Below are 21,786 nucleotides of genomic sequence, written 5' to 3'. Positions count from 1 at the left end.
GCTACTTGCGTGCGTGCGCTTGGTTCAGTTTGTGACGGGCAGCTGCCGCTGAACTCGCCAGAGAGAGTGGTAACCCTGCAGCTGCTAGTGTAAGACACCTGCATTCGGCACTTCGTTGCTCTGAAGCATTTGTCCGAGAGCCCAGTGCATAGAGCAGCAGCTTTAGCTTCCACGTTGAGGGTCGCGGGTTCAGCGTGCTCATGTGCTGTCGGCGACGGCCACCGTTATATATCGTCCGGCCATCTTAAGGCAGACAGTTCAGCTCTCACGGCATTGACAACTTCCTGGCTGACACTTTCGAGCTCATCCCGGATATGCTGTGTCTCAGTATCTCCTTCATCTCCGTTCTCTTCTCCCTGCTCCTCGTGCTGTCCCGAACCGTTGATAGCAGACTCGTCGTGGTCGGAGGCATGTCCGTTCTGCAACGGTGCAGTTCTCTTGGGTTCCGGCCCAGTCACGCTCAGCAGCACACGGTCTGCCACGGGGGTGATCACAGATATAGCGCCGTTGTTCTGGGCTTCAAACACGAGGGTCTCTTCGGAAGCTATCGTATAAGCGGTCGCCATGGTCGTAGATTGCGTGCGAATCTGCTTGATCTTGGGAGTCTGCTGTCTATATGCGTAGGCGAGGATCGACCCATTCGCGGCACAAACCAAGAGCGACGATACATGCTCGCTCCAAGAGAGCGCCTCAGTCAGAAGCGACGAGAGGCGGCCCGAGTCGAGCATAAAGACCCGATTCATTGTCAGTGCCGGCAGTGACGCTGCAGCAGGGGTTCTCGCAGTGGTACCGAGTACATATGAAGAGCTAATTATCGAGAAGTTGACAGCTGCAGCAGCGACACGCCCGTCCGACGTCAGTGAGCTTCAGGACTCTCCGCACATGTGCCGCTTTAGATCTCCTGTATCCAGCACGTGACCAAATCAGATCCTGAAACGGATCGGCGATGTTATGCTCCGCCGTATGAGTATGTGTACGGTTGGCGCTACAACCTTATCGCGCCAAAACTACTGCCATGCCTCGACAACGTAGAAACGTCCTGGACATTGATTCCCCCAAGCCTGCAAGTACTAAATCTCTTTTTAATGGGATCTAAGAACGGAGGCCATCCCAAAGTGGCACCAGGCACGTTTTAACGCCAGACTGCTTTACTGTGACCGAATTCGACGCAACCCTCCCATAGCAAATGGGCAAAAAGACGTGGCTCCGCACACTCAAGGAAATGTCGACCTCGCCGATGGATGGATCGGTGCACATCACCAACTTGACGATACTCCGAACGAGGACGCCGGCAGAGTAAACGTGGCTCGATTTATTCGAGACTGTGATGGACAAAGACATCGCAAAGCCTTGCGGTCTTCCAGTTCTTCCAGCTCGTCGAGTCGAGCGTGGGAGGCTTTGGATGAAGTTGATGCTTGAAGCTGGCGTGCTTGATTCTTCGAGACTGCTGTTCGAAGCAACGATGCATTCGCTTGTGACTTAGACATATCAGTGAGATAGTGGGACAAGAAAACGCAAGGGCTCAAACCCTTCGCCGCAAGCAATGCGAACTCGAATATATCTCTCCACAATCATCAGCAGTCCATTGGCCTTAACGGTTTGCGTATGTCTCATCATCAGGCTTCCTTCGGAATGGACAGACTTTTTTCGAGGCCAGGACCAGGATCGGCCAGGATCAGCCATCATACGCTCAAGCAGGGTAAGGGTCGGTACGAAATGCCTCTACCTCGTGACTGTATCCGTACCAGAGGGAGGGAGGAGAACAGTCAATGGAAGAGGCATTCATTACAGCTTGGTACAATTTGAAGGCATCGCTTGCCCAAACAGACGTGCCAACTCAATCGGGTTATCCGGCAACGGCTGTATGGTCGGTGATATCCCGTCGTCCAGCTGCGTGAAAGTCGGGCTGTGGAGGCTGCAGAGGACTTGATTTATGATGTGTGAGAAATCTATCCTCGCTACGAAATAGTTCTCGATCCAGGGACGCCCTTCTGACTCGGCAATTGTTGTGGCTGTACCTGCTTGATTCGAGACCGGCACAGATGCATTGTCCGAACGTGGCAGCGGCTCCTTGAAGTCTCCTTGACTTATGGCCGGCGGTCTGCTTCATTGTAATGCCTCTAGTCGGTCGAGAATATACAGACTATTCCATACATGGCGTCGTGCGCCTGGCGTCCAAGGCAGAATTGGACTCGGTCTCACCACGGAGTCTCCTTCGACGTGCAGTCCGACGGCTTGGGCAAAGCAGATGACAAAACCTACCTGAGTCCAGCATCTATGATCGAAGTCGGTACGAGTAAGATTGGGTGTGTGGTTGCAGAGGGCTTACAGGTCTTTCTCACTGGTCGCCAGCAGATAGAAGCAATGTGCAAGCAGTGCGCATATATATTGAGAGTCGTCTCAGACTGAAGGTGTTGTGAGATTTGCAAAGCCTCTTCAAAAAGGGTCTGATGTTCTGGAGCCTCAGCTGGTGGATAGCCGGCATCTGATTTTGAGAATGAGTCGTAGCAAGCAGCGAGGGCAAGCATCGTTACCGGAATCTCAATGTGGGCGATAGAGGACCTATATTCGTTCACTTACATAAAATCGACAGCTATGGACCATGGAATTTGTCGGGGGGCCCATTTTCCGGAATCCCTCGTACTGTTCCTGGAATGCTTGTCGCCAGAGCCGTCTTCGGCCATATTTGCCAACGTTCCGGCTGTTCTGCATTTTTAAATATAATTAGTGGAATCTCACTCCGGAGATCGGATTGAAATGCATCCTGCATTATCATGTTAGCCCGGTCCAGCTATATTAAGCCGGCTGTGACGGCAGCAGCTCGTTCGTTCCTACAGTCCTGCTTTCTTGCGGTCAGTGCAGAGGTTTGTACTGGGAAGTACCGAGTAGTGGCATTCATGAGGGCCCTTGGTCGCCTTTAATATGCGTGCAACGCGCCAATCGTAGCCATATCAGCCAGCCCTCGGGATGGAGACGTGGTGGCCTGGCCCAGTAGGTGCCCAGCTGAACTCAAGGAATAGAAGATATGGAAATGTATAATTCCTCCTGACGCGCTGATCGGGACGCGCAAGTGATGCGTCTCGCCCGAAGTAGTACCTTAGTGCTGCTAAAGATTCACCGTATTCTGCCCTCTACTGTCAACCATAGTACTGTCTCTCGCAGATGTCCCATACGCTCCGATATCTCTCACCCGTTACTCGTACAGCACTCTGGTCTTTTATGCCCTTGGATCAAGCCAGCTTGAAAGCGCACACGCGGCTGATGGCAATCATCGCCTCCCCAACCCAGGGCACCAGACATACTCGACACTCAGTTCATCGCTAGCTCATACCATCCCAAGTCAGCTCGATTTGTTCGCTATTTCATGCCACACTCCTGATATACACAGTAGGCAAGGGGAAGGGGGAAAAGACTCACCCGTCGCCCAATCCCGACTGACCCAGTCCCCGCTCGCAATCCCGCCTCCCTGCTTCCGATACATTGCCTCAACTTCTTCCTTGTGCTGCTTCAAGTACGCCTTGAACTCGCCTTCACCCATCGTGTTCGCCTTGGCCATGAGTTCGCTGACCAAGTCGTGCTCTTCGTTCGACGTCGACTTCATGGGCTGGCCATGCACGAGTGGGTCCTGGGACGTGGTTGACGCCGCATCTTTGGCCGGGAGTTTCGAGCCACGCCGGAAGATCCTAGAGAGGAGGCTGGTGTTGTTGGACTTGGCGGTGTCCGTGGTGGAGGACATGGTGATTATCCTTGCTTTGTCTTTCGTCTCCTTCGCTTCATGGAAATTGGCTATGTACTTGTACGGTAGGGATCCTTGTCGTGCCACCTTGGAGCCGAAATAACTTTGCAAAATCGGCTCTCTTGGGTCTGGGGGCGAGGGTCGTGGATTACCTTGCCGGTTACAATATGCAGGGCTCCACAGGTCACGGGCTCATTGTGTCGCAAGTCAGGCTCGCGGAGCATTCTATTCTTAGCTGGCACAGTCCCGTGCTGGGCTTTATGTACAACACTGGAGGAGAAGTACGGGGTAGGAGTATTGTGTATGGCCGTGGATGAACAAGCTTTGGACGCGCAATGCTTGGGGAATGCTCGTGACGCACGTATGGCCTGTTCATTGAGCTCGAATGCCGTACAAGCACCCAATCCGATCGACGCCATGAGCGCCTAACGAGGAAACTTGGGCTTCTGAGGCCTTAAATTAGTACTCACGTTTGCCTTACCTAGGGTCATGACGAGCACGTACTTTGGATCTGCAAGGTGGATCGAGGAGTAATTTATGGACGTGGCCAAGTCTCGTTCGTGTGCTCCAAACCACGTGTGCAGTACCCTCACCTGACAGGCCTACTGTCTGCCACTTCCGCAGATGGTGAGTACGTATACGTGAAGAAGTACCTCATCTTGCAACATGAATGTGTTGATCGCTGCGACGCCTGTGTCGATTCAGCATGTAACGGTGGGCTTCAGAAGCTTGTCATCAGGATCGATCAACGTGCTCTGTTGGTGTCCTCTACTGGTTTTTGGGAAGTACGATTGTGGTGGGTCGTAAGAATAGTTTCATTTCCGAGCATGTGCTTCAACGGTCACTATCTATTTCGCGGTCAGTGCAAAGCTGAAGCCCAGGATGGCCATACCCAAGAAAGCAAAGGCGATACAAGTCCCCTTGTTGTGACTCAGCTGCAGGCTCTCGGCAAAGAGCGATAAGGCAACACTGGTCATCACACCGGACGTCACGGCGAACATGCCACCATACACTCCTTCGGTAGGAGCTCCCAGACTGCTCCTGTTGGCCAACTTGAACCACAAAGCTGCAACGCCGGCTCCAAGTGGCTGTGAAACGCCGCCTAAGAAGGACGACCATGCTATAGCCTTGACCCTGGAGCCGATCGCGAGGTACAAGGGCAGCGACATGGCAAAGCCTTCTGTGATGTTGTGGATGAATAATGCCATGAAGACTGCAAACCCCAGAGTGGGATTTGCATGGTTGGTTGCATACGTGATAAAGCCCTCCGGAGCCTTATGCAAGGCGATGGCCAACGATGTCTGCAGGCCGATGGACATGAATGCGTTGGTGGGGACGTGGTGATGGTGTTCTGCTGGTCCTGAGAGTGAGTGCGAATGGTGTGATGCTCGACGATGAGGCTCGCTTAGACCGCCGTGCTGGTGCTCCGGATGATGGAAGTGATGCGTTGAAGATTTCGATCGACTCATCGCAGGTTTCGAGCCTCTTACATCGACCTCGTGGGTGGTATGACGACCAAGAAACGACCCGTTCGACGAATGGTTCTGCTCCTCAACTTCTCCAGCCGTCGAAACGCTACGCCATGTAGGCGAGCGCAAGAATGGAGCATGGGGCGGTATAACAGAGCCTCGCCTTTGGGCTGCCTTGAAGCAGTCCTGGCCGCAAGGATCGGTGAAGCCCATACATGGACCGGTTTCATCACAGTTGGCCTTCTGACCACTTACGTACTTTGTGAGCGTCCGTGTGAGCGTTCTAGGCATCAGGGATATTCTCCGAGAACGTGCGGTGTGGAAGGACGGGTCGTGGGCCTCTCCATTTTCCGCAGGGCTCTCTTGTTGAGGCTTTCTAGGGCTCAGGCTCGTGGTGCGAGACAACAGCGGAGTGTCTTCATGGACCTCTGGGATGGGGTCTGTCCGGCATTTTGAGACCGAGAGACCATTGGTATGCTCATCGTCATGCGCATGTTCTGACATTTCTTCCTGGTCCTTAGCCTCCTCTTCATCGTGAGTGTGGTCACAGTCCACGACGTGCGACGGAATGAAATGGTGTAGAACGCGCGACACCAACTGAATGCCGATGACGCCCGCTAGAAACAGTCCGATTAGGAGGTAGGACGCTGCGTGGGGCGAGTAGCCTGCGTCCTTGAAGTATTTCTTGGACTGCGGGAGCATCGAATACAGGGCCGAGAATAACTGTCACCGTCAGCTCTGTTGCTTTCCGAGGTGCAATGACTCACCATGACTCCAAAACTGAGGCTTAACGAGGCAGAGAGAAAGGCATCACTTTCTGATATCGAAAAGTTGCGCCAGCGGTGAACCTGCCGCACGGGTATGTCGACGCAAATGATGGCAGCGCCAAGGACACAAGCTGGTTTTATGCGGTCAGTGAACACTGGGACCCCGATAGGAAGATAGAAGCTACTCACCGACGCCGCTAATACATGTCATGATCCATCCTCGAGTATCATTGTCGATGGCCATCGTGCCGAGCGTTGACCTACCCGCAAACAGCTGGTCATGTAGAAGTGTAGTCTGGAGATACACCGCTGTTCGTAGCAACGTAGTCGATACAATGTTTGAATGTGTTCTAGGTGAAAGCTAAGGTAACGGTATGAGACTGTGATGGAGTTACGGTAAAGGTATGAATGGTGGCCAGGTCGAGACTCGGTCGCACTTGCACGCCGCGGAATGACGTTTATCCCAGGAACTTCGTTAGAGGACCTTAAGGACTGGACGCTTGCGGTTTAGGCGCCACCGAGCGCCCCCACAGGCCACCAGCGCCAAATGATAGGCGAGCCAATGCCTGGATCAGCAGGGCCGGTAAGGCTGAGAGTCTCAGCCTTGCTGGACTGCGCACATGCATGGTCATCCATGGTGGTCATGCGCTGATTGGCCTTGTCAGTCGCGCCTTTTCCATTGATCTTCGAGATCGAGACGCGTCCTTGACGGCATTTTCCTGAGATCTCCCTGATATCTTTCACCCCGCGATCCATGTCCAAAACCACTATTGCCATCATTGCGGCCACGTCTGCTTTCGCAGGCGCGTCGCTCACGGCTCTGTTGCTTCCCCGGTCGCGAAAAGATGAACTCAGACCGACGCCAGCATTGAACGAGCCGTCCCTGTCAGCGACACCACCTTCTCCAGCGGTTGCTTCACCACCCGTTCCCATCCCTGTACCGGTTCCAGTGGCTGTACCAGCGCAGCCTGCCGTATCTCCTCTGATCCCGCCCGTCGATCCATCTGGCATACTGCGATATGGCTTCCCCGGCCCTTTTGCCGACACGTTGGCCACTCCCTCGCACCTCTCGTCGTTCAACAGGTTTACCCGAAATCCTCATTGGGTGGCGGAGCACTTTACACCCCAATCGTTACTCATGAACAATGCATCTCGGCGACATAGCGTTTTCTACGAGGATCTGTCCGTCCCTCCAATGTTCCGAGCGAAGCTTTCGGATTACTTTCGAAGCGGGTACGATCGAGGACATCAAGTCCCAGCAGCGGATGCAAAATGGTCCCAAGAAGCGATGGACTCTACGTTCGTATTGAGCAACATGTGTCCGCAAGTTGGAGAAGGCTTCAATCGTGACTACTGGGCACATTTTGAGGATTTTTGTCGAGGCCTGGTCAAGAAATACCCCAGCGTCCGAGTGGTCACCGGCCCACTATACCTGCCCAAGAAAGACGAGCGAGATGGCAAATGGAGAGTGTCATACGAAGTGATTGGGAATCCTCCCAACGTGGCTGTGCCTACTCATTTCTACAAGATCATCTTTGCAGAGGAGGCAGCTCACAGCCCCATTGGATCGGTGGCTCTTGGTGCTTTCGTCCTGCCTAATGCCGAGATTCCCAATTCGAAAAGCTTGCGAGAATTTGAGGTGCCTCTGGAAGCAGTGGAACGAGCCAGTGGGCTGGTCTTCGCAGACAAGCTCCCTGTTGGGAGGAGAAAGCGACTTTGCAATGAAGTCACCTGTGAAATCGTTGTTCGCGAGTTTGATAAAGCTCGGCAGCAGTCGAACAGCATCGGGCAGGTTGCGAGAGGGCTTCCCCAGATTCAACAGCCTGGAGGCCGGTCGTGAAGACCGAGATGATTCATGCTTAGAGGAAGCTGCTACTCACACGACATGAACGTAGAACGCGCAACTTGGGGTGTCTAGAAGATCCTTGAGATCCAGCATTTCGGCGGCATGTGTTATATATTGGCGGTGCATAGCATGGGATGGGACACTGCTCGAATGCCAACACAGAGAAAACCTGCATCTGGCCAGACTGGATATGCGGAACAGGGACGGCTTTGCAGTAACACTTGGCGACCATCTTCACCTCCCTGTATACCGCGGAAGGATTGTGAGAACGGGAACACACCTCAAGGCACACTCGCAACCGTGACCACCCCCCCCCCCCCCCCCCCAACAAGCGTCGACCCCTTCTGTCTCGAAGCCAGCATCAAAGTGGCCGGATGTCATTTGTCTACCTTAGGACGGCACAATCTCCTCATTGGTCCAATGGAGGCCGATTGAGATCAGCCTGCTATTCATTGACCGTGCACTCCAGAATCTCACGGGCCTTTTCCAGATTTCGACATCAAATCTTGTTCCCTTTTGGTGGAGACTCGCTGTTCAGCCACGCGGGTTTCGACCACGAGAAGCGCAGCCTTGTGCCTAGAACCCTCATAAGCAGCGACGTCTCTTTCAGCATTGAACCAGCGGGGCGAAGCCCACAAGGCCGGTTTGGGCTGATTGCATCTTCCGAACGGACACATAATAGAATCAAGTGAGACGACGATGGCGTTTCAGGCAAAATGTCACGCTCCTCTGAGGTTTCTCCCCACGACACAGTGCCTTGCAATTTGTATAACTTTTCCCCTCCTCTCCTTGTTTACCAGACATGTCCCTCAGTCCAACATCTCTTTCAGCTCGTGCTAATTATCGTCATTTCCCCGTTACTGCCAAGATGTCTGGCGGACAGAAAGTCCCAAAGAACTCTGACGAGGCTGAGGTGGGCGACCCGGAAGTGAACGACGACGAGCCGGAGGAGCCGGCAGTCCCCCAGCGCAGCATCACCAAAGTCAAAGCACTGTACGGGAAGCAAGACTCTGAGGTGAGGTATCAGTCGGAGACCGAGGAGCCAGTCGATGCCGCCGAGAACAAGGAGACGGCTCGGTATGCGTTTCTCGTCCGCAAGCTGATATCATACGATAGTCGCAAGAGATACGAGATGCACCCCATCATCGTCCAGTCACCGTGGTTGAAGAAGGCGCTCGGAGTGATTCTCGAAGGTTACCCCCAATATCACCACGAACCTCGACCGCCTCGTATTTGCCGCGCCTTTCCATCCATTCGTGCATCGGTGGACTCGGCTAGTTGACCTGCCCGAGAAGAACGAATTCGAAGAGGGATGTCGAGCGAGAACACCTCCAGCTCTTTCACTATGTCTTGTTTGAGGAGCTCAAGAACACCATCGCAAGCAAAGACCGACCTGGTCAAGAACGGCGGCATCACCTTCGAGTATTTGTGGACCATCTTTGAGCCACAGACGCTGGTCTACAGCGTGGCTGCTGGAAAGGAGTGCGTGTTCAAGCTCGACACGTTCCAAAAACCCTCACGCACCAACGAGGAGAGCTCGATTTCATCCAACTCGGTGTCTGGTCGATCGATTGGGATGGTTTCAAGTTTGGAGCAGCATACGACAAACCTTCAGAACCACGAGTCCCCCGGGACGACTTCGATCAGCTCGTTCCACGCAGATACTCTTGGAATTCCATCCTGAAAATGAACAGCTCATGGCGCGTCTCGTCCTCCGCGGCAAACTGTTCGAAAGCTGCGCCGGCTACCATTACAAGGTATACCGAGAGTGGCTCTGGAATATGGCCGTTACGGCATGATCCGGCACAACACCGAGTCATGGATCATCATCTCGACTGTGAAGCACATAATCGATTCTTGCCAGTAAGTGCGGTTTACTTCAGCCCCCTCTTCCCAAAGACAACGAAGCCGCCCAAGGTCGTTCCGGAGTCTGACGACAAGGCAGAAGCGATTGACAACTACAAACATGCAGTGGGCAACTCCGTCGATGACCTCGACCAACTCGGCATACCGGCAGAGAGGACGACGGGCCCAAGCCCGAGCGCCGCCCACTTAACGACGAAGAACTCCTCATGACTGTCTCCATATGTGCGCGGGTACGCGATCAAGAGCAAGAAGTGGTTGTGGTTCTTTGTGGAGAAAGTTGAAGAGATCGAGTTCGCCAAAAATGCGTTCGGATCGAAAGAGCAGAAGTCCTTGATCCGTAGTTTTGTCGAGTCAGGCGTCAAGTACAAGGATGACTTTGACGATGTGATTGCAGGCAAAGGCCGCGGCATGATCATGCTCCTCTCCAGTCCACCCGGCGTGGCGAAGACTCTGACGGGTGGATCTGTGGCCGAGGACATGCGTGTCCCAGTCTACGTGTAAGTTGTGCCTGTAAAGAAACGACGACGGAGGGATTGGAATGGTTGGAGCTAACAGCAAGTCAGGATGTCGGCCGAAGATCTTGGGACCGACCCATCGAGCATTGAAGTGTCACTCAATCTCGTTATGGACATGGCCAGGAGGTGGAATGCTATTCTGCTCTGGACGAAGCCGATGTGTTTTGGGAAAGGCGCTCGTTGATTGATCTTGAGCGCAACAAGATGGTTTCGATCTTCCTGCGAATTCTAGGTAAGATGGACCGACTCACGCGAATGCCAATTGTCCCTGATGGCCACTTGGTCGCGCCATTGGTCTGACATGTACAACGTCCAACAAGAGCTCCTCATCCACTTCACATCTGACGTTCAAGACATACAGCTGACAAGATTCCCGCAGAGTACTACGACGGAGTCCACGTTCCTGAGCACGAATCGAGTCAAGAGCATCGACGAAGCCTTCCACTCTCGTATTCATGTCACGGTCAATTACCCGAGCCTGTCGACCGAAGCCAAGCAGCATATCTAGCAGACCTTCCTCGTACGAAGTCATCCGATCAGCGGTCGGGATTTAGACCGGTTTTGCCAAAGTCGACCTCAATGGGCGACAGTCGTGAAGACGGCACAGATGTTGGCACGCAGTCAGGACAACCAGGCACCGGCCACTGACCGGAAACGTGGTGTCAGAGTGGAGAGGCGGCACCTGGAAACCATCCTGGCCATGGAGCGAGGCACGTCATGGAGAGTAAAGTGAGAGTGATTGGATGGGTTTCCAGGGACTGCATGCATGGTGTTCAATGTTCAGGTGTCAGCGTTCCGCGTTCAGTGTGCAGTGTGCAGTGTGGGCCAGCACTGTGAATTCTCACACAGCACACACACAGCACAGCTACTCAGCCGGATCGAAGCTAACCTCGCCGTGTCGGATGGGGTAGAAATGTGCTCATGCCATCATACCAAGTAGACCATAGACCGTAGAAGAGGTTGACTAGAAGTGTACAGTAATGTCATGGATGAGCAGAGACATGCCAACAACTCGGTGGAAGTCTGGAGTCTGGGCTTTTGCTCATCCGCACAGTAACTCATGCGGGTAGACGGAGTCAGTACTATAGGACCGGCCATCCTTGGACCTGGAAGTTGTCAGGCCCCAACGGCAAGGCGAGCTGAATGGTCAAGTCTTAGCATCCGTACGCACGCACCCGACAGGGTACACGACTGCCCATCGGTGTCGATCCGGAAAAAGCTTGGACGCGAGGGCCTGTCTGCAGGTAGTAACACGACCACGACCACGACTGACTACCAAGGGCGTACTCACACACTGTGCAAGTAGTGGTTACTGTAAGGCTTTTCGGCAAAACGAGGCCCTCCGCTTCTCGCTTGTAGCACCTTGACGACCTTGACGACTTGGATGCGGATGTGTATGTGGATATGGATGACTTGGCTCTTCTTTTCTTATCCCATTGTCTTAGTCGCACAGTATGCCTGAGCACAGGACAGGACAGGACAATAAAGGAAGTGAGCGCCGCCACGATTTTCGCCACCGACGTGTCTCAGTTCGGTGATGGTTCATAGACGGTAGACAGCACTGTCACAGCACGAGTGCGGGAGTGCCGTCGGGCCTGCCTGGATGCAGTGCTGTGCTGTGCTGCCGTTCTGCCGTGCTGCCATGGTACATACGTGGACGTTTGGGTTTGGATGTGGATTTGGATTTGTGCGCCTGTGCCTGCGCCTTACGAAGACCGTGTACCTCGTACCTCGTGGCTGTATCCAGTGTGCCAGTATGTACGGAGTACCACAGTATGTCACTGCACACCCACCTGTCCGCTCTTGGGTCGCCCTCCACTGCATGCCGGGACGAAGGACGGATGTCGGATATGCGGATGCGGATGCTGATGCTGATGCGGACTCGATGCAGACAGTCGTCGTGACACCTGAAGGAGAATTTTCGTCCTGTGGTGTGACATTGACATTGCTTCTCTGTCCCTGTCCCTGTCCCCGTCCTCGCTGTCCTCGTACCCGGTATTGACCAGCTCACGAGCTAACCCGGCCGTGCTTCTCCTGCGGGTGCCACCTGCTGTGCTCCTGCTCCTGCTCCTCCCTCTCCTCGTACATCACTGGTCCGGAGGTCGGCTGCGATGTCGGGCGCAGAATGCAGGGACGATGAAAATAGTTGGTTGCGGGGCAAAGAGAAGCTTCGAGCTGACAATCACGAATTCTACTCGTACTGGGTACTGCGTCAAGATCGTCGCCTGGCTGCATATACCTTTTTCTTTCTTTCTGGAGCCGGTCCGTGCGAGGACAAGTATGCACAGTTCCAGGGCACAGCTGGTTTGTTGCCGCGTCTGCCGGGTGCGATGCGGCTCTTCGTATCGTACTCGTACCGTATACTGCGTGCGAATTGGTATTGTGCATCGCATACTGTATACCATGCAACGCGGTTACTGGTGATTTGTCGTAGCGCACGAGATGTACTGTAAGCGACTTATACGACTGCGCTAAACAAGACCAAGGTAAGGTACCGGGTACGTATCTCTAGCTGCGCCAATATATATATTATGTCCCTGTAGTATGTAGTATAGAGTGTGTACCTGTAGTATGTAGTATGGAGTGTGTACTACTAGGTAGATTATAGGTAGTAGACAGTAGCCAGTACAGAAGTACACTCCAGGTACCGTAACGAGGACGTCCACAGCAGCGCAGTGCTCACTCCGACCTTGGACCTTGGATCTCAAGCCTTCCATCTTCGACCTTCCATCTTCGACCTTTGGCTTCCAGCTTCCTTCTCGGTGGAGCTTCACGGCTTGGGAGAAGGAAAAAATTCCCAGTCTCCCGCACAGGTACGAGTAGAGGACCCAGTATTTACACCTTCGCGTGGTGGACGAGCACGCCACCTACGGGACTGGAGGATGCTCGCTTACTGACGGAGTGCTCGTACTGGGTACATCACATCACATCACATCACCTCACCTCACATTACGAGCTATTCACATCTCGTCAATGTCCCGTCCGGAAGAAGCGGATCACTGCGGAGTCCCTCGCATGGCTACAAAGTCTGGAGTATAGAGTACTCGTACCTCGTACTAGTACTCTGGATAAACCGCCCGCCGTGGCATCTTCGACAAGAGGTCCGGTCGCGAGTGGGTACGAGCTCAAGTACAGTACGTACGGATGCTGGTTTTCAGCTTCGATGTTCTTCATGCTTCGAGGGCCGTCAATGTGCGGGGAAAGTGGAAAATTTTTCAAAAAAGGCTGCAGCACCTCGTATCGATCCTCGATGCCGTGGTTGTCATGGCTGCATGTCTGCGTGTCTGCATGGCATGGTCTGGGCGTCTCGGTTCGAGTAACCACTACGGTGCTACATGACTGTGATTAGCCGACCATGACTACAAGTGCCATCACCATACGAGGTACGAGTACTCATTACGGACTGGCGATACTCTGTTCGGATGAGAGCTCATTTGTCTGCATGTCCACATGTCCACATGTCGTACGAGTTAACACAATATTGGGTACTGTAAGTGAGCTGCACCGTGTACGAGAGAGGTACTGTAAGCGAGCAAAGCAAGCTGGCCGGGCAACTCTCACAGCCCTGACTGCTCTCCAAGCTCCAGCTCCAGCTCGAGCTCGGCAAGCGCGGCGCCACCGACTCCACCGGCTCCACTGCCTTCAGTGACTCCATTGACTCCACTACTGTGTAATGTGTCACTTCTCACGTCAACGCCGAACGTTGGATGCTCAGCTGTTGACTGGCAACGGAAGACGCCAAAGGTTGAAAGGTGGAGCTGCAGGTTACGGGCTACGATCGCCTTACTCGTACCCACACTCCCACACGACGACAGGCGAAGGATAATGAAGCGAGCGAAAGGTTCGTGCTGTGCTTGTGTCCCATATGCGATCCAGGTGCGAAAGATGACATGACGGCGGGAAAAGGCACTGTGAGAAGCAAAGATTCTTGCATGTTCGAGAGACTGGTTCGCAGCGATATACGGCAGACATCGTTGCAACTATGTATTGTATGTATATGTGTGTAGACTACTAGTAGTGATTACCATGATTGTACTCGTGCGCGAGTATCGTCAAACAGGGGGGGGGAAGGTAGAATTAGATCCCTTTTCGCTTTTTGTCCCTTGCCTGATACCCAAAAGTCGACTCCATTGCTGTGGTGGTGTGAATGTGAACTCCCATGACAAGACGGCATTGTCGTCGTGATGATCGTCGGAGGGTCGTTGATCCGTTGCGTTGGACAAAAGATGAAACTGAAACTCGTGGACCCGTGTCATTCGTCGTCGGCGGCGGCGGCAATGCCCTTTCTCCCCCTGCCCTATGCTTGCAGCTCCTCCATTTACCCCGGGCTAAGCTCGTGCCTCTCGCTCAGGGCAAGCTTAGTTCCAGTCACCCCAGGTGGCGGCGGCAGTCACGGTCACGTACGCCGTCTCGGGGACGGTGACGTAGGCGGTGGTGACTTGCCAGTCACCCCACTGGGAAGCGGTGATGGTGGCAGTGGAGTAGATCTGGGATAGTCTGTTAGTCTCACTATCTCACATAGGAGCACGAAGCAGGAGTCAACTCACGGTCGTGGGCACGGTGACAGTGGTGGGAACGGTCTCAGTCTTGTAGACGGTGGTAGGGACAGTCTCGGTCTTGTAGATGGTGGTGGGCACGGTCACGGTGGTGGGCACAGTGGCGGTCTTGTACACGGTCGTGGGGACAGTCTCGGTCTTGTAGATGGTGGTGGGCACGGTGGCAGTTGAGTAGATGGTCGTGGGGACGGTCGCGGTCGAGTAGACGGTCGAGTACTCGGTTGAGTAGACAGTCGAGTAGACGGTCGAGGCACCCCAGTCTCCCCAGGTGTTACCGGCCGGTTCACCACGCTTGACGGCAGCGGCGGAAGCGCCAGCAACGAGAGCAGCGGCAGCGAAGAACTTCATGTTGATGGTATTGGGTTGTTATTAAAACGATTGGTTGTTTTTGTCTGGGAGCGAGAGAATGAAACGAGAGGCTTTTTGTTTTGAAGCGAAAGGCTTTGGATGTGTTTGGTTGTTGTGGTTGTAGTGTTGCGAGGCTGTCTGATGGAGGGAGAGATACACAATCGAGAGGGCTTTACTCACCACTTTATACCTCGAATGTGAGGTGACAAGACACCTACCGAGATATCCAGCCTCTCGTGAGCTGCCTTCCCCAAATGTCTTACTCGGCTTCCGCAACGGGGCGGTGGTGGAGGGCTGGCAGTGAGCAGTGTTCATGCTGTAACCAAGTTTTTTTTCTGTCGTTCCTCAGCCGACGGTCGCTGCATTGCTGAGCGGGGATGGCTAGGCGAAGCAGCGCAGCAAGAGGTTGGTCCTACCGAGCATCACGGTCTGCTGAGCTGCCCGGGGCCTTACGACCAATTCGCCAGTTTGGGGGCCCGCTCGGCGTCCTCCTGCACAAGACAGTGTCAATCCTTGCCGTGCCCAAATCCACTTCGGCTGCCCGTGCCTGGCCCAGACCTGGTCATTGTTCGCTAGCTGACCACCTGCATGCACCCAGCCATGGCAACAATAGAGAACCTTGGGCCAATGCGGAGCGACCGTGTGGCCGTAGCGTTGAGTGACACCCGTTACCGTTTGGGCGCCCGGGGAAGGCTGGGATCCACGCTTGTGGCGGATCTGACTGCAACAGCCGAAACATGGCGAGTGAGAAGCCGCATGCCAAACACGAGACCGCAGACCAACCACGACGCCGACAGCGTGCTTGGGAGCAAGATGGCTGGCGACGCTAACGCGTGTGACGAATAACCGTCGGCGGCCGTGCTTTGCGGGGAGGGAATAGCGCGAGGCTAAGCATGGCGCCAAGACACAGCTAAGCTATGAGCTAGTGCCCCGTCGGGAAAGGTCCACAGCTATTTTCGAGTTCTTCCGAGAAAGCGTACACTGCGTACGAGAAACCTCTGCAACCATTTCCGTGATGAACACTCTGGACGCAGTACGAGCTAGCGTTCCTTCGCCTCCTCTCGCATGGCATTTTTGGGACTCAGTTTCTGTTTGTCATGAAAACAGCCCTTTTCGACGGACGTCGTGCAGATCCTCCATAATGTGGCCCGTGGCCTGCGTACCGTGTCAAGCATGGCATCAGGTACCGAGTACTCCGTACACGGCCAACACAGCCAACCAGCCAGCCAGCTGACCGGGTCCCCTCTTTTCCGACTCCTGCCGTTTCCGATCTCGTCAGCCAGCCCTTCATGACCCATTGCCTCACCCGGGTTAAATGTGGTCATTTCCGTGAGAAAGAGGAGGCCGGACGATTACATCTTTCCTGCGGAGGCACCGGATACGCGGAAGCCGAAGCTCAACTGCCTTTGGTTCCTGCTGCCGTCCTGCACAAAGGTGGACGAGTGATGGCAAATGTCGAGGCACGTTCCTGTGCCTGTCCACCGAACCAATGACGCTCTGCTGTCTGGGGCCCAGACGGACGTCATTGTCTTGCACCATCACACACCACCACCGCCTAACATGCTGCGTGTGTGATTGGCTGATCGAAGACTACCAGCCAACCTGGCGCGCTGACTCTCGCTTCCATCTGCCCAACAATAGCTTGAAGGAGTTGTCCAGGTCCAGCCATCGACCCAGGAGCTGGCGCTGCCACGAGCAGCAGGCCGAGAAGAGGCTCTCGTCAGACGAACGCCAGGAACCAATGATGGGACGAGTACGGAGCACAATGCCGACGTGGAGCTTGCCGGTTCGTGTGTCCATGGTTGAGCCGCTGCGGCTCAGGTTTGACACTTCACCGCTTACGGTGTACGGAGTACAAGCTGCACAGCGCTCCTGCCGTCTCTGGCATGCGTAAAGCCATTCCATCCATCCCGCCTCTGGAAGCAAGGAAGTGCCATATGCGGGACAATTGTTGTTGTTTTTTTGCCACCTTCGGCTACAATGAGCTGCAATGACAATGCATCGGGATTTCCTTTTCGAGAAGAATCAACATGGCGAGCGCCAAAGACATGGCTTTGGCCGGACCTCCGTTTTCTGCAGGTGACCTGCAACACAGCTGCCACTTCTGCTTCGAATACGAACGCCTCGTCGACTACCAGCGCTGTATTTCTCCGCGCTGCCTTATTCCAGCTACTGTGAAGAGATATTTCTCCGCCTTGTCCTGCGAGCTCACATTTTGACGTCGAAAGTCGCTGGCTGGAAAATCCATCACATTTCTGAATGCACGCCGGAGCCTCGAAGCACTTTCGTCCTTAATGTCGTGGCACATGAGGATACGGCTGTCCGTAACCGGGGCAAAGGGACTTCCTACGTTCCCGATTACAATGTGCTCAACGGGGCTGGATCACGATTCTAAATTTCACAAGTGCTAATTTTGTCAGGCGTGCCTCATCCACCGTCACCGCCAGCCTCTCCCAGCGAAGTCCTCAAAGCCTTTCGTTTTCGATGCCCGACATGTCCCAGCTGCCGTCCCTCACTCGTCCTGATGACCTCCTCTCACCGGCGGGTCAAGGTCACTCGATCGCCTTTCCCCTCTCACTGCTCACTGGCCAGCTCGAACAAGGCAACCGTCTCGCAAAAGTTTGCCCTGTTCACACTATAGGGCACCACACTCGTCCCTTCATAGCTCACCATGAACTGGCTCCCCTTGGTGCTCAGCGCCCATAGATATATGTCCGTGCTGTTCCGGAAATCCACCATGCGTTCTTGACAGCTCTCGGTGCCCAAGCAAGCCTGCGTGTTCCAATTCTCAAAGAAGTTGTACAACCCGCCGCCGTACATGAAGATGCTGCTGGAATTGACAAATCGGACGGCCCACGTGCGCGCGCAGTTCGCCTTGGTGCAGTCACTAAAGTCCGGGTCGTGCCAGCTGGCTTGAGGCGTGAAGGGGACGAGCGCGTTCGGGTTCCCCTGGAAATACGCAGTTTCGTGTTGGATGTGGCCCATGAAGACGTTCTTGGCGTTGACGAATTGGTAGTCGTACATGACCGAGTGTTCTGCCGCCGTGCCATAGAGCCAGACGGGCCCTTCGGCGGATTCGATCAGGAAGCCACTGCGGAGAAAAGTCAGCCATCATGACGGACGTCCGGACGCCTCTGCGTAGGGGGTTTGTGTGGAAAACGGTAAGGGGGGCAAACAATCAATGCTGCTGCCCTCTTTTCTCACTCACGCTTTGTTGAAGATGTAGATCTGCTGCCGGTCGTCCAGGTCCAGCTCGTGATCCGCCACCCAGCCCCAAGTGTTTTCGAAGTACCCGTCGGCCTGGGGCGTGACGTGCAGCAACAGGAAGGCACCCAGGCACTGGGTCAGCACGGGGTTGTTCCCAGCAATGGGCGTGGCCGGCGTCTTGAGACATTTGTCCTGCTGGAGGTCCGTGCCTGCCGTGCCGCCGATGCGCCAGTGAGCGTCCCACATGCCCGCCAGCGCCGGCCCAGCAGCCTTGATGTTCCACTCGATGATGATGGCACCCGGGCATGGACCCCTGGTCTCGAACATCAGATCGGAGATCTCGACGGTGCCTGTCTCGCCGGGGTTGCCAATCTTCCACACCACCTTGGGATTGAACTCATCGCCAAAGTACGGCCCCGTGGCCATGATGATGGAGAGCAGTTCACCCGTGACCTTCAAGTCGTTGGGGACGTTGATGGTCGAGGTGACGATGTAGGCGCCTTTGTCGAAATAGACGACCTTGCCGGTCTGGTGGGCGAGATCGAAGAGAGCTTGCATGGCGACCGTGTCATCTACAAGGGGCCATCTCAGTGAGCTTCATCACGGACACCAGGGGGTGCGAGGGGCCTCGGATAGGGCGAGAAGAATACGCACCTGCTGAACCATCGCCAACCAGGCCATTTGCCTTTGCACTCAGAAAGTTGTTGTTCCAGTCGAGGTTTTCATACTGCGGCTTGACTCGGTAGATGTACTGCCCGTTGCTGTCCGTCAGCACCGAAGGCCGCGGGATGGGTGCCAGTGCTCTTTGGATCGTGGTCTCCTGAGCCGTGTATGCGGTCTGGCTGGCGTTTTGGTACGTGCACGTGGTGCCGTTGAAATACTGTCCATTCAAGGCTGCACCAGCGGTGGTCCAGGCGTTGCCCTGAGCCCAGAGGTCGACAAACTGTTGGCCTGCGAGGACCGTCCGTGCTTGCGTACCACCTGCAGCAGAGATGGCGATCTCACTGCCGGTAAAGTCGACCATTTCCAGTACCATGGTTCCGGCAGCTTGGGGCGAGCTGTAACCCGGCGCATATGGTGTAATGATGCCCTGCGTGGCTGATATCGTGCTGTCAATTACCACGAGCGACCCGACGGCCAGGTTGGAGAAGCCGCCGCTGGTCATGTCGATGCCAATGTCAGAATTCGTGATGCTGATTTGGGTGAACAGCCACAGCCAGTCAAAGTTCATCTTGATCGCAGTGGCGCAGCCGTCGAACCGGATCTTGCGCGTGGTGAACTGCTGGTTCCCAAGGTAAGCTCCGATGGAACCGCCGGTAATGATCATATCAGAGAAGAAGCCACCGGATCCGTTTTCCATGTAAATACCTTGTTGCTGGTTGTTTACGACATCCTTGGACACCATGTTGATCACAATGTTCTGCATGCTTGTCGCTTGAGCAACTTGCCAATGGATACCAGCCGTCTTCAAGGGCGCGTTTGTCATGTCGATGATGAAGTTGCGCATTTGACGGAAGAAGTTATTCTGGTTGGCGTACCACTCATTGCCACTGCCGGATGGAATGTAGATATCGGCGTCGAAGACAGCGAGACCGATGATGTTGGTGAAATTCGAAGCAACTCGAATGGTAGGTGGATTGACTGCGTCGCCCACCATCTGCGTAGCATAGTACATGATCAAGGGTTTTGACACGTTGTAGATGCCTGGCGGGAAGTACACAAGCGCCGGCGTGATGGTTGACGACTGACAGAACGATCCATAACTTGCATTGCCACCGCCACAGCGGCCGTCGAGTCGCGAGGTGATGGTGTTGAGGGATCCTGGAGCTGAGATGGCCCGGTTGATGGCGTCGCTGTCGTCACGGCTACCGTCTCCTACAGATCCCAATCAGCAGTCTGCGAGTCACCGGGACAGGCTAAGGGACTCACCAACGGCGCCATAGTCCTTCACATTTCGAAACACCGGGTAGGTTGGATCTTGAAAAGCGATTTTGCCCCGAGCTGGCTTGTTTGCGAGCCAGTAACTCGACTGGGCAGCTGATGATCTGATGAGAATGACAAGTTGTAGAATGGTCAATAGTAACGCTGAACACGGGAAATACATTGTTGCGATCGAGCCACTTCGCAGAGGTGTTGAGACTTTCCAGTATGTCTCGGGACGAATATATGCAGCGCGAAGCACACCGGTACAGGTCGGAAAAGAAGAGATAATGGACGCGCGAGGGCGAGCAGGGGCTGGACTGTGACGCGTAAGGGGCCACAGCTTCATCCCTTGCGGAATGTACTTGGCAGGAATGTGGTTTGAGACGCAAATTCCGCCAGCTAGAAATAAACTTGCTGAGCGAACCTCCCAACATCAAACCAACCCTGACAAGTACTGCATAACCTTGGTTCGACACGTCTGGCCGTCCCAGCCATCTGTAATCATGAAAGTCGCTACTGCACTCCTGGTCGCTCTCAGCGTCCTTACCAACAATGTCAACACGCTCACGATTGAGAAAAGAGATGAGTACGTGTAGCCCCTGAGACTGACGAGCCTGACTTCTGAGATTGACCGCTGTGCAGCTCAGATGATTTGACCCCCGTCCCGATCGAAGACAACAACGAAGGCAGCGTCACTTGCAACCAATGTTCGAAGGATGCCGGCATCTGCTGCCCTGTCGAATGTCCAACTGACGGCCATTGCCCAAGCGATGCGATTGCCAACGCTGGATGGTAAGTATAGTCCTCGCTCTTTCGCCTTCTGGCTGGCTGCACATGTCTGGGGCTTCTTGAGCTGCCTCTCGCTCTTGCGGTGTTAGCTATGGTTCTGTCCCACCTCGTAGACGTGGGAGGCCAGAGCACTTCAGTGCATTGCTGACGCGTACACGCAGGCTCATAGATGGCATCAAGATCACCAGTAACCTGAAGAGACAGAAGCGCTGATACTGGAGCTCCTTGTATCTTGACGGAGGCAGTCTGTTCAGTTGAGAGCAAGATGAAGATCAGGGCGACGATTTCAAGGGCACGTGGTCACCACGTGATATGCTCTTGGCATTTTTGTGGCTCATTTCGGAGGACCACGACGAATCGAGAGAGGGCGAAGAGAGGCCTGCTTAACCCAGTAGAGTCGCGGCGGACTATGCCAATAATAAAGGCGTGATGCAACGCGTTATCCAGCTGTCTAGGGTCATACCCTTCGGATAACCTTCCGGTCATATTTTGGTTTGTTTCAATGTGAGCCCATGGATGACCGACTTCGTTCAAGGCAAAGCTGAAGACATCACCCTTTCATTCCTCCATCTCGTGGCTAGGTTTGAGGTGGGCATGGAGAGTCGCGGCGAGATCGATGATAAGCTATGCCTTCAACCATCCTGTCCCTCCCCCTATAGTGACGCTGGTTGGCGCTATCTCGAGATCCCGACAATTGAAATGTAGAAGGAACCTGACCTCATAGCAGATCCTATCTCGGTCAAACCCAGCGTTTCTCGGGCATC

The 21,786-nt window shown here is 54.5% G+C and overlaps 9 protein-coding genes across 9 annotated transcripts; 4 read left to right on the top strand and 5 right to left on the bottom strand.

The window, feature by feature from the left end:
- Window positions 1-224: 224 nt before the first annotated feature.
- G647_08556 (uncharacterized protein) lies at window positions 225-566 on the bottom strand (the record flags this gene model as incomplete). The annotated part of the gene is made up of 1 exon (XM_008732865.1): window positions 225-566. One exon carries the CDS (start codon window positions 564-566, stop codon window positions 225-227), a length of 342 nt encoding a protein of 113 aa, XP_008731087.1.
- Window positions 567-1,312: 746 nt separating this feature from the next.
- On the bottom strand, window positions 1,313-3,736 carry G647_08555 (uncharacterized protein; the record flags this gene model as incomplete). Its single annotated transcript, XM_008732864.1, has 3 exons — window positions 1,313-1,478; window positions 2,407-2,485; window positions 3,418-3,736. 3 exons carry the CDS (start codon window positions 3,734-3,736, stop codon window positions 1,313-1,315), a joined length of 564 nt encoding a protein of 187 aa, XP_008731086.1.
- Window positions 3,737-4,584: 848 nt separating this feature from the next.
- G647_08554 (uncharacterized protein) lies at window positions 4,585-6,216 on the bottom strand (the record flags this gene model as incomplete). The annotated part of the gene is made up of 3 exons (XM_008732863.1): window positions 4,585-5,928; window positions 5,973-6,103; window positions 6,162-6,216. The coding sequence occupies 3 exons, from the start codon at window positions 6,214-6,216 to the stop codon at window positions 4,585-4,587; spliced, it is 1,530 nt and encodes a 509-aa protein (XP_008731085.1).
- Window positions 6,217-6,726: 510 nt separating this feature from the next.
- Window positions 6,727-7,812, top strand: G647_08553 (uncharacterized protein; the record flags this gene model as incomplete). Its single annotated transcript, XM_008732862.1, has 1 exon — window positions 6,727-7,812. The coding sequence occupies one exon, from the start codon at window positions 6,727-6,729 to the stop codon at window positions 7,810-7,812; it is 1,086 nt and encodes a 361-aa protein (XP_008731084.1).
- An 874-nt stretch (window positions 7,813-8,686) lies between these two features.
- G647_08552 (uncharacterized protein) lies at window positions 8,687-10,383 on the top strand (the record flags this gene model as incomplete). Its single annotated transcript, XM_008732861.1, has 5 exons — window positions 8,687-9,047; window positions 9,114-9,380; window positions 9,434-9,789; window positions 9,928-10,181; window positions 10,248-10,383. 5 exons carry the CDS (start codon window positions 8,687-8,689, stop codon window positions 10,381-10,383), a joined length of 1,374 nt encoding a protein of 457 aa, XP_008731083.1.
- A 117-nt stretch (window positions 10,384-10,500) lies between these two features.
- Window positions 10,501-10,707, top strand: G647_08551 (uncharacterized protein; the record flags this gene model as incomplete). The annotated part of the gene is made up of 1 exon (XM_008732860.1): window positions 10,501-10,707. One exon carries the CDS (start codon window positions 10,501-10,503, stop codon window positions 10,705-10,707), a length of 207 nt encoding a protein of 68 aa, XP_008731082.1.
- Window positions 10,708-14,557: 3,850 nt separating this feature from the next.
- Window positions 14,558-15,103, bottom strand: G647_08550 (uncharacterized protein; the record flags this gene model as incomplete). Its single annotated transcript, XM_008732859.1, has 2 exons — window positions 14,558-14,686; window positions 14,747-15,103. 2 exons carry the CDS (start codon window positions 15,101-15,103, stop codon window positions 14,558-14,560), a joined length of 486 nt encoding a protein of 161 aa, XP_008731081.1.
- Window positions 15,104-17,677: 2,574 nt separating this feature from the next.
- On the bottom strand, window positions 17,678-20,414 carry G647_08549 (uncharacterized protein; the record flags this gene model as incomplete). Its single annotated transcript, XM_008732858.1, has 4 exons — window positions 17,678-18,194; window positions 18,312-18,882; window positions 18,965-20,185; window positions 20,240-20,414. The coding sequence occupies 4 exons, from the start codon at window positions 20,412-20,414 to the stop codon at window positions 17,678-17,680; spliced, it is 2,484 nt and encodes an 827-aa protein (XP_008731080.1).
- Window positions 20,415-20,736: 322 nt separating this feature from the next.
- G647_08548 (uncharacterized protein) lies at window positions 20,737-21,235 on the top strand (the record flags this gene model as incomplete). The annotated part of the gene is made up of 3 exons (XM_008732857.1): window positions 20,737-20,819; window positions 20,876-21,025; window positions 21,184-21,235. 3 exons carry the CDS (start codon window positions 20,737-20,739, stop codon window positions 21,233-21,235), a joined length of 285 nt encoding a protein of 94 aa, XP_008731079.1.
- Between the last annotated feature and the right edge of the window lie 551 nt (window positions 21,236-21,786).

This window comes from Cladophialophora carrionii (assembly GCF_000365165.1).
Source record: "Cladophialophora carrionii CBS 160.54 unplaced genomic scaffold supercont1.7, whole genome shotgun sequence".
Lineage (NCBI taxonomy): Eukaryota > Fungi > Ascomycota > Eurotiomycetes > Chaetothyriales > Herpotrichiellaceae > Cladophialophora > Cladophialophora carrionii.
The sequence above is the reverse complement of the archived record's forward strand: the minus strand, read 5'-3'. Positions and strand labels throughout refer to the sequence as shown.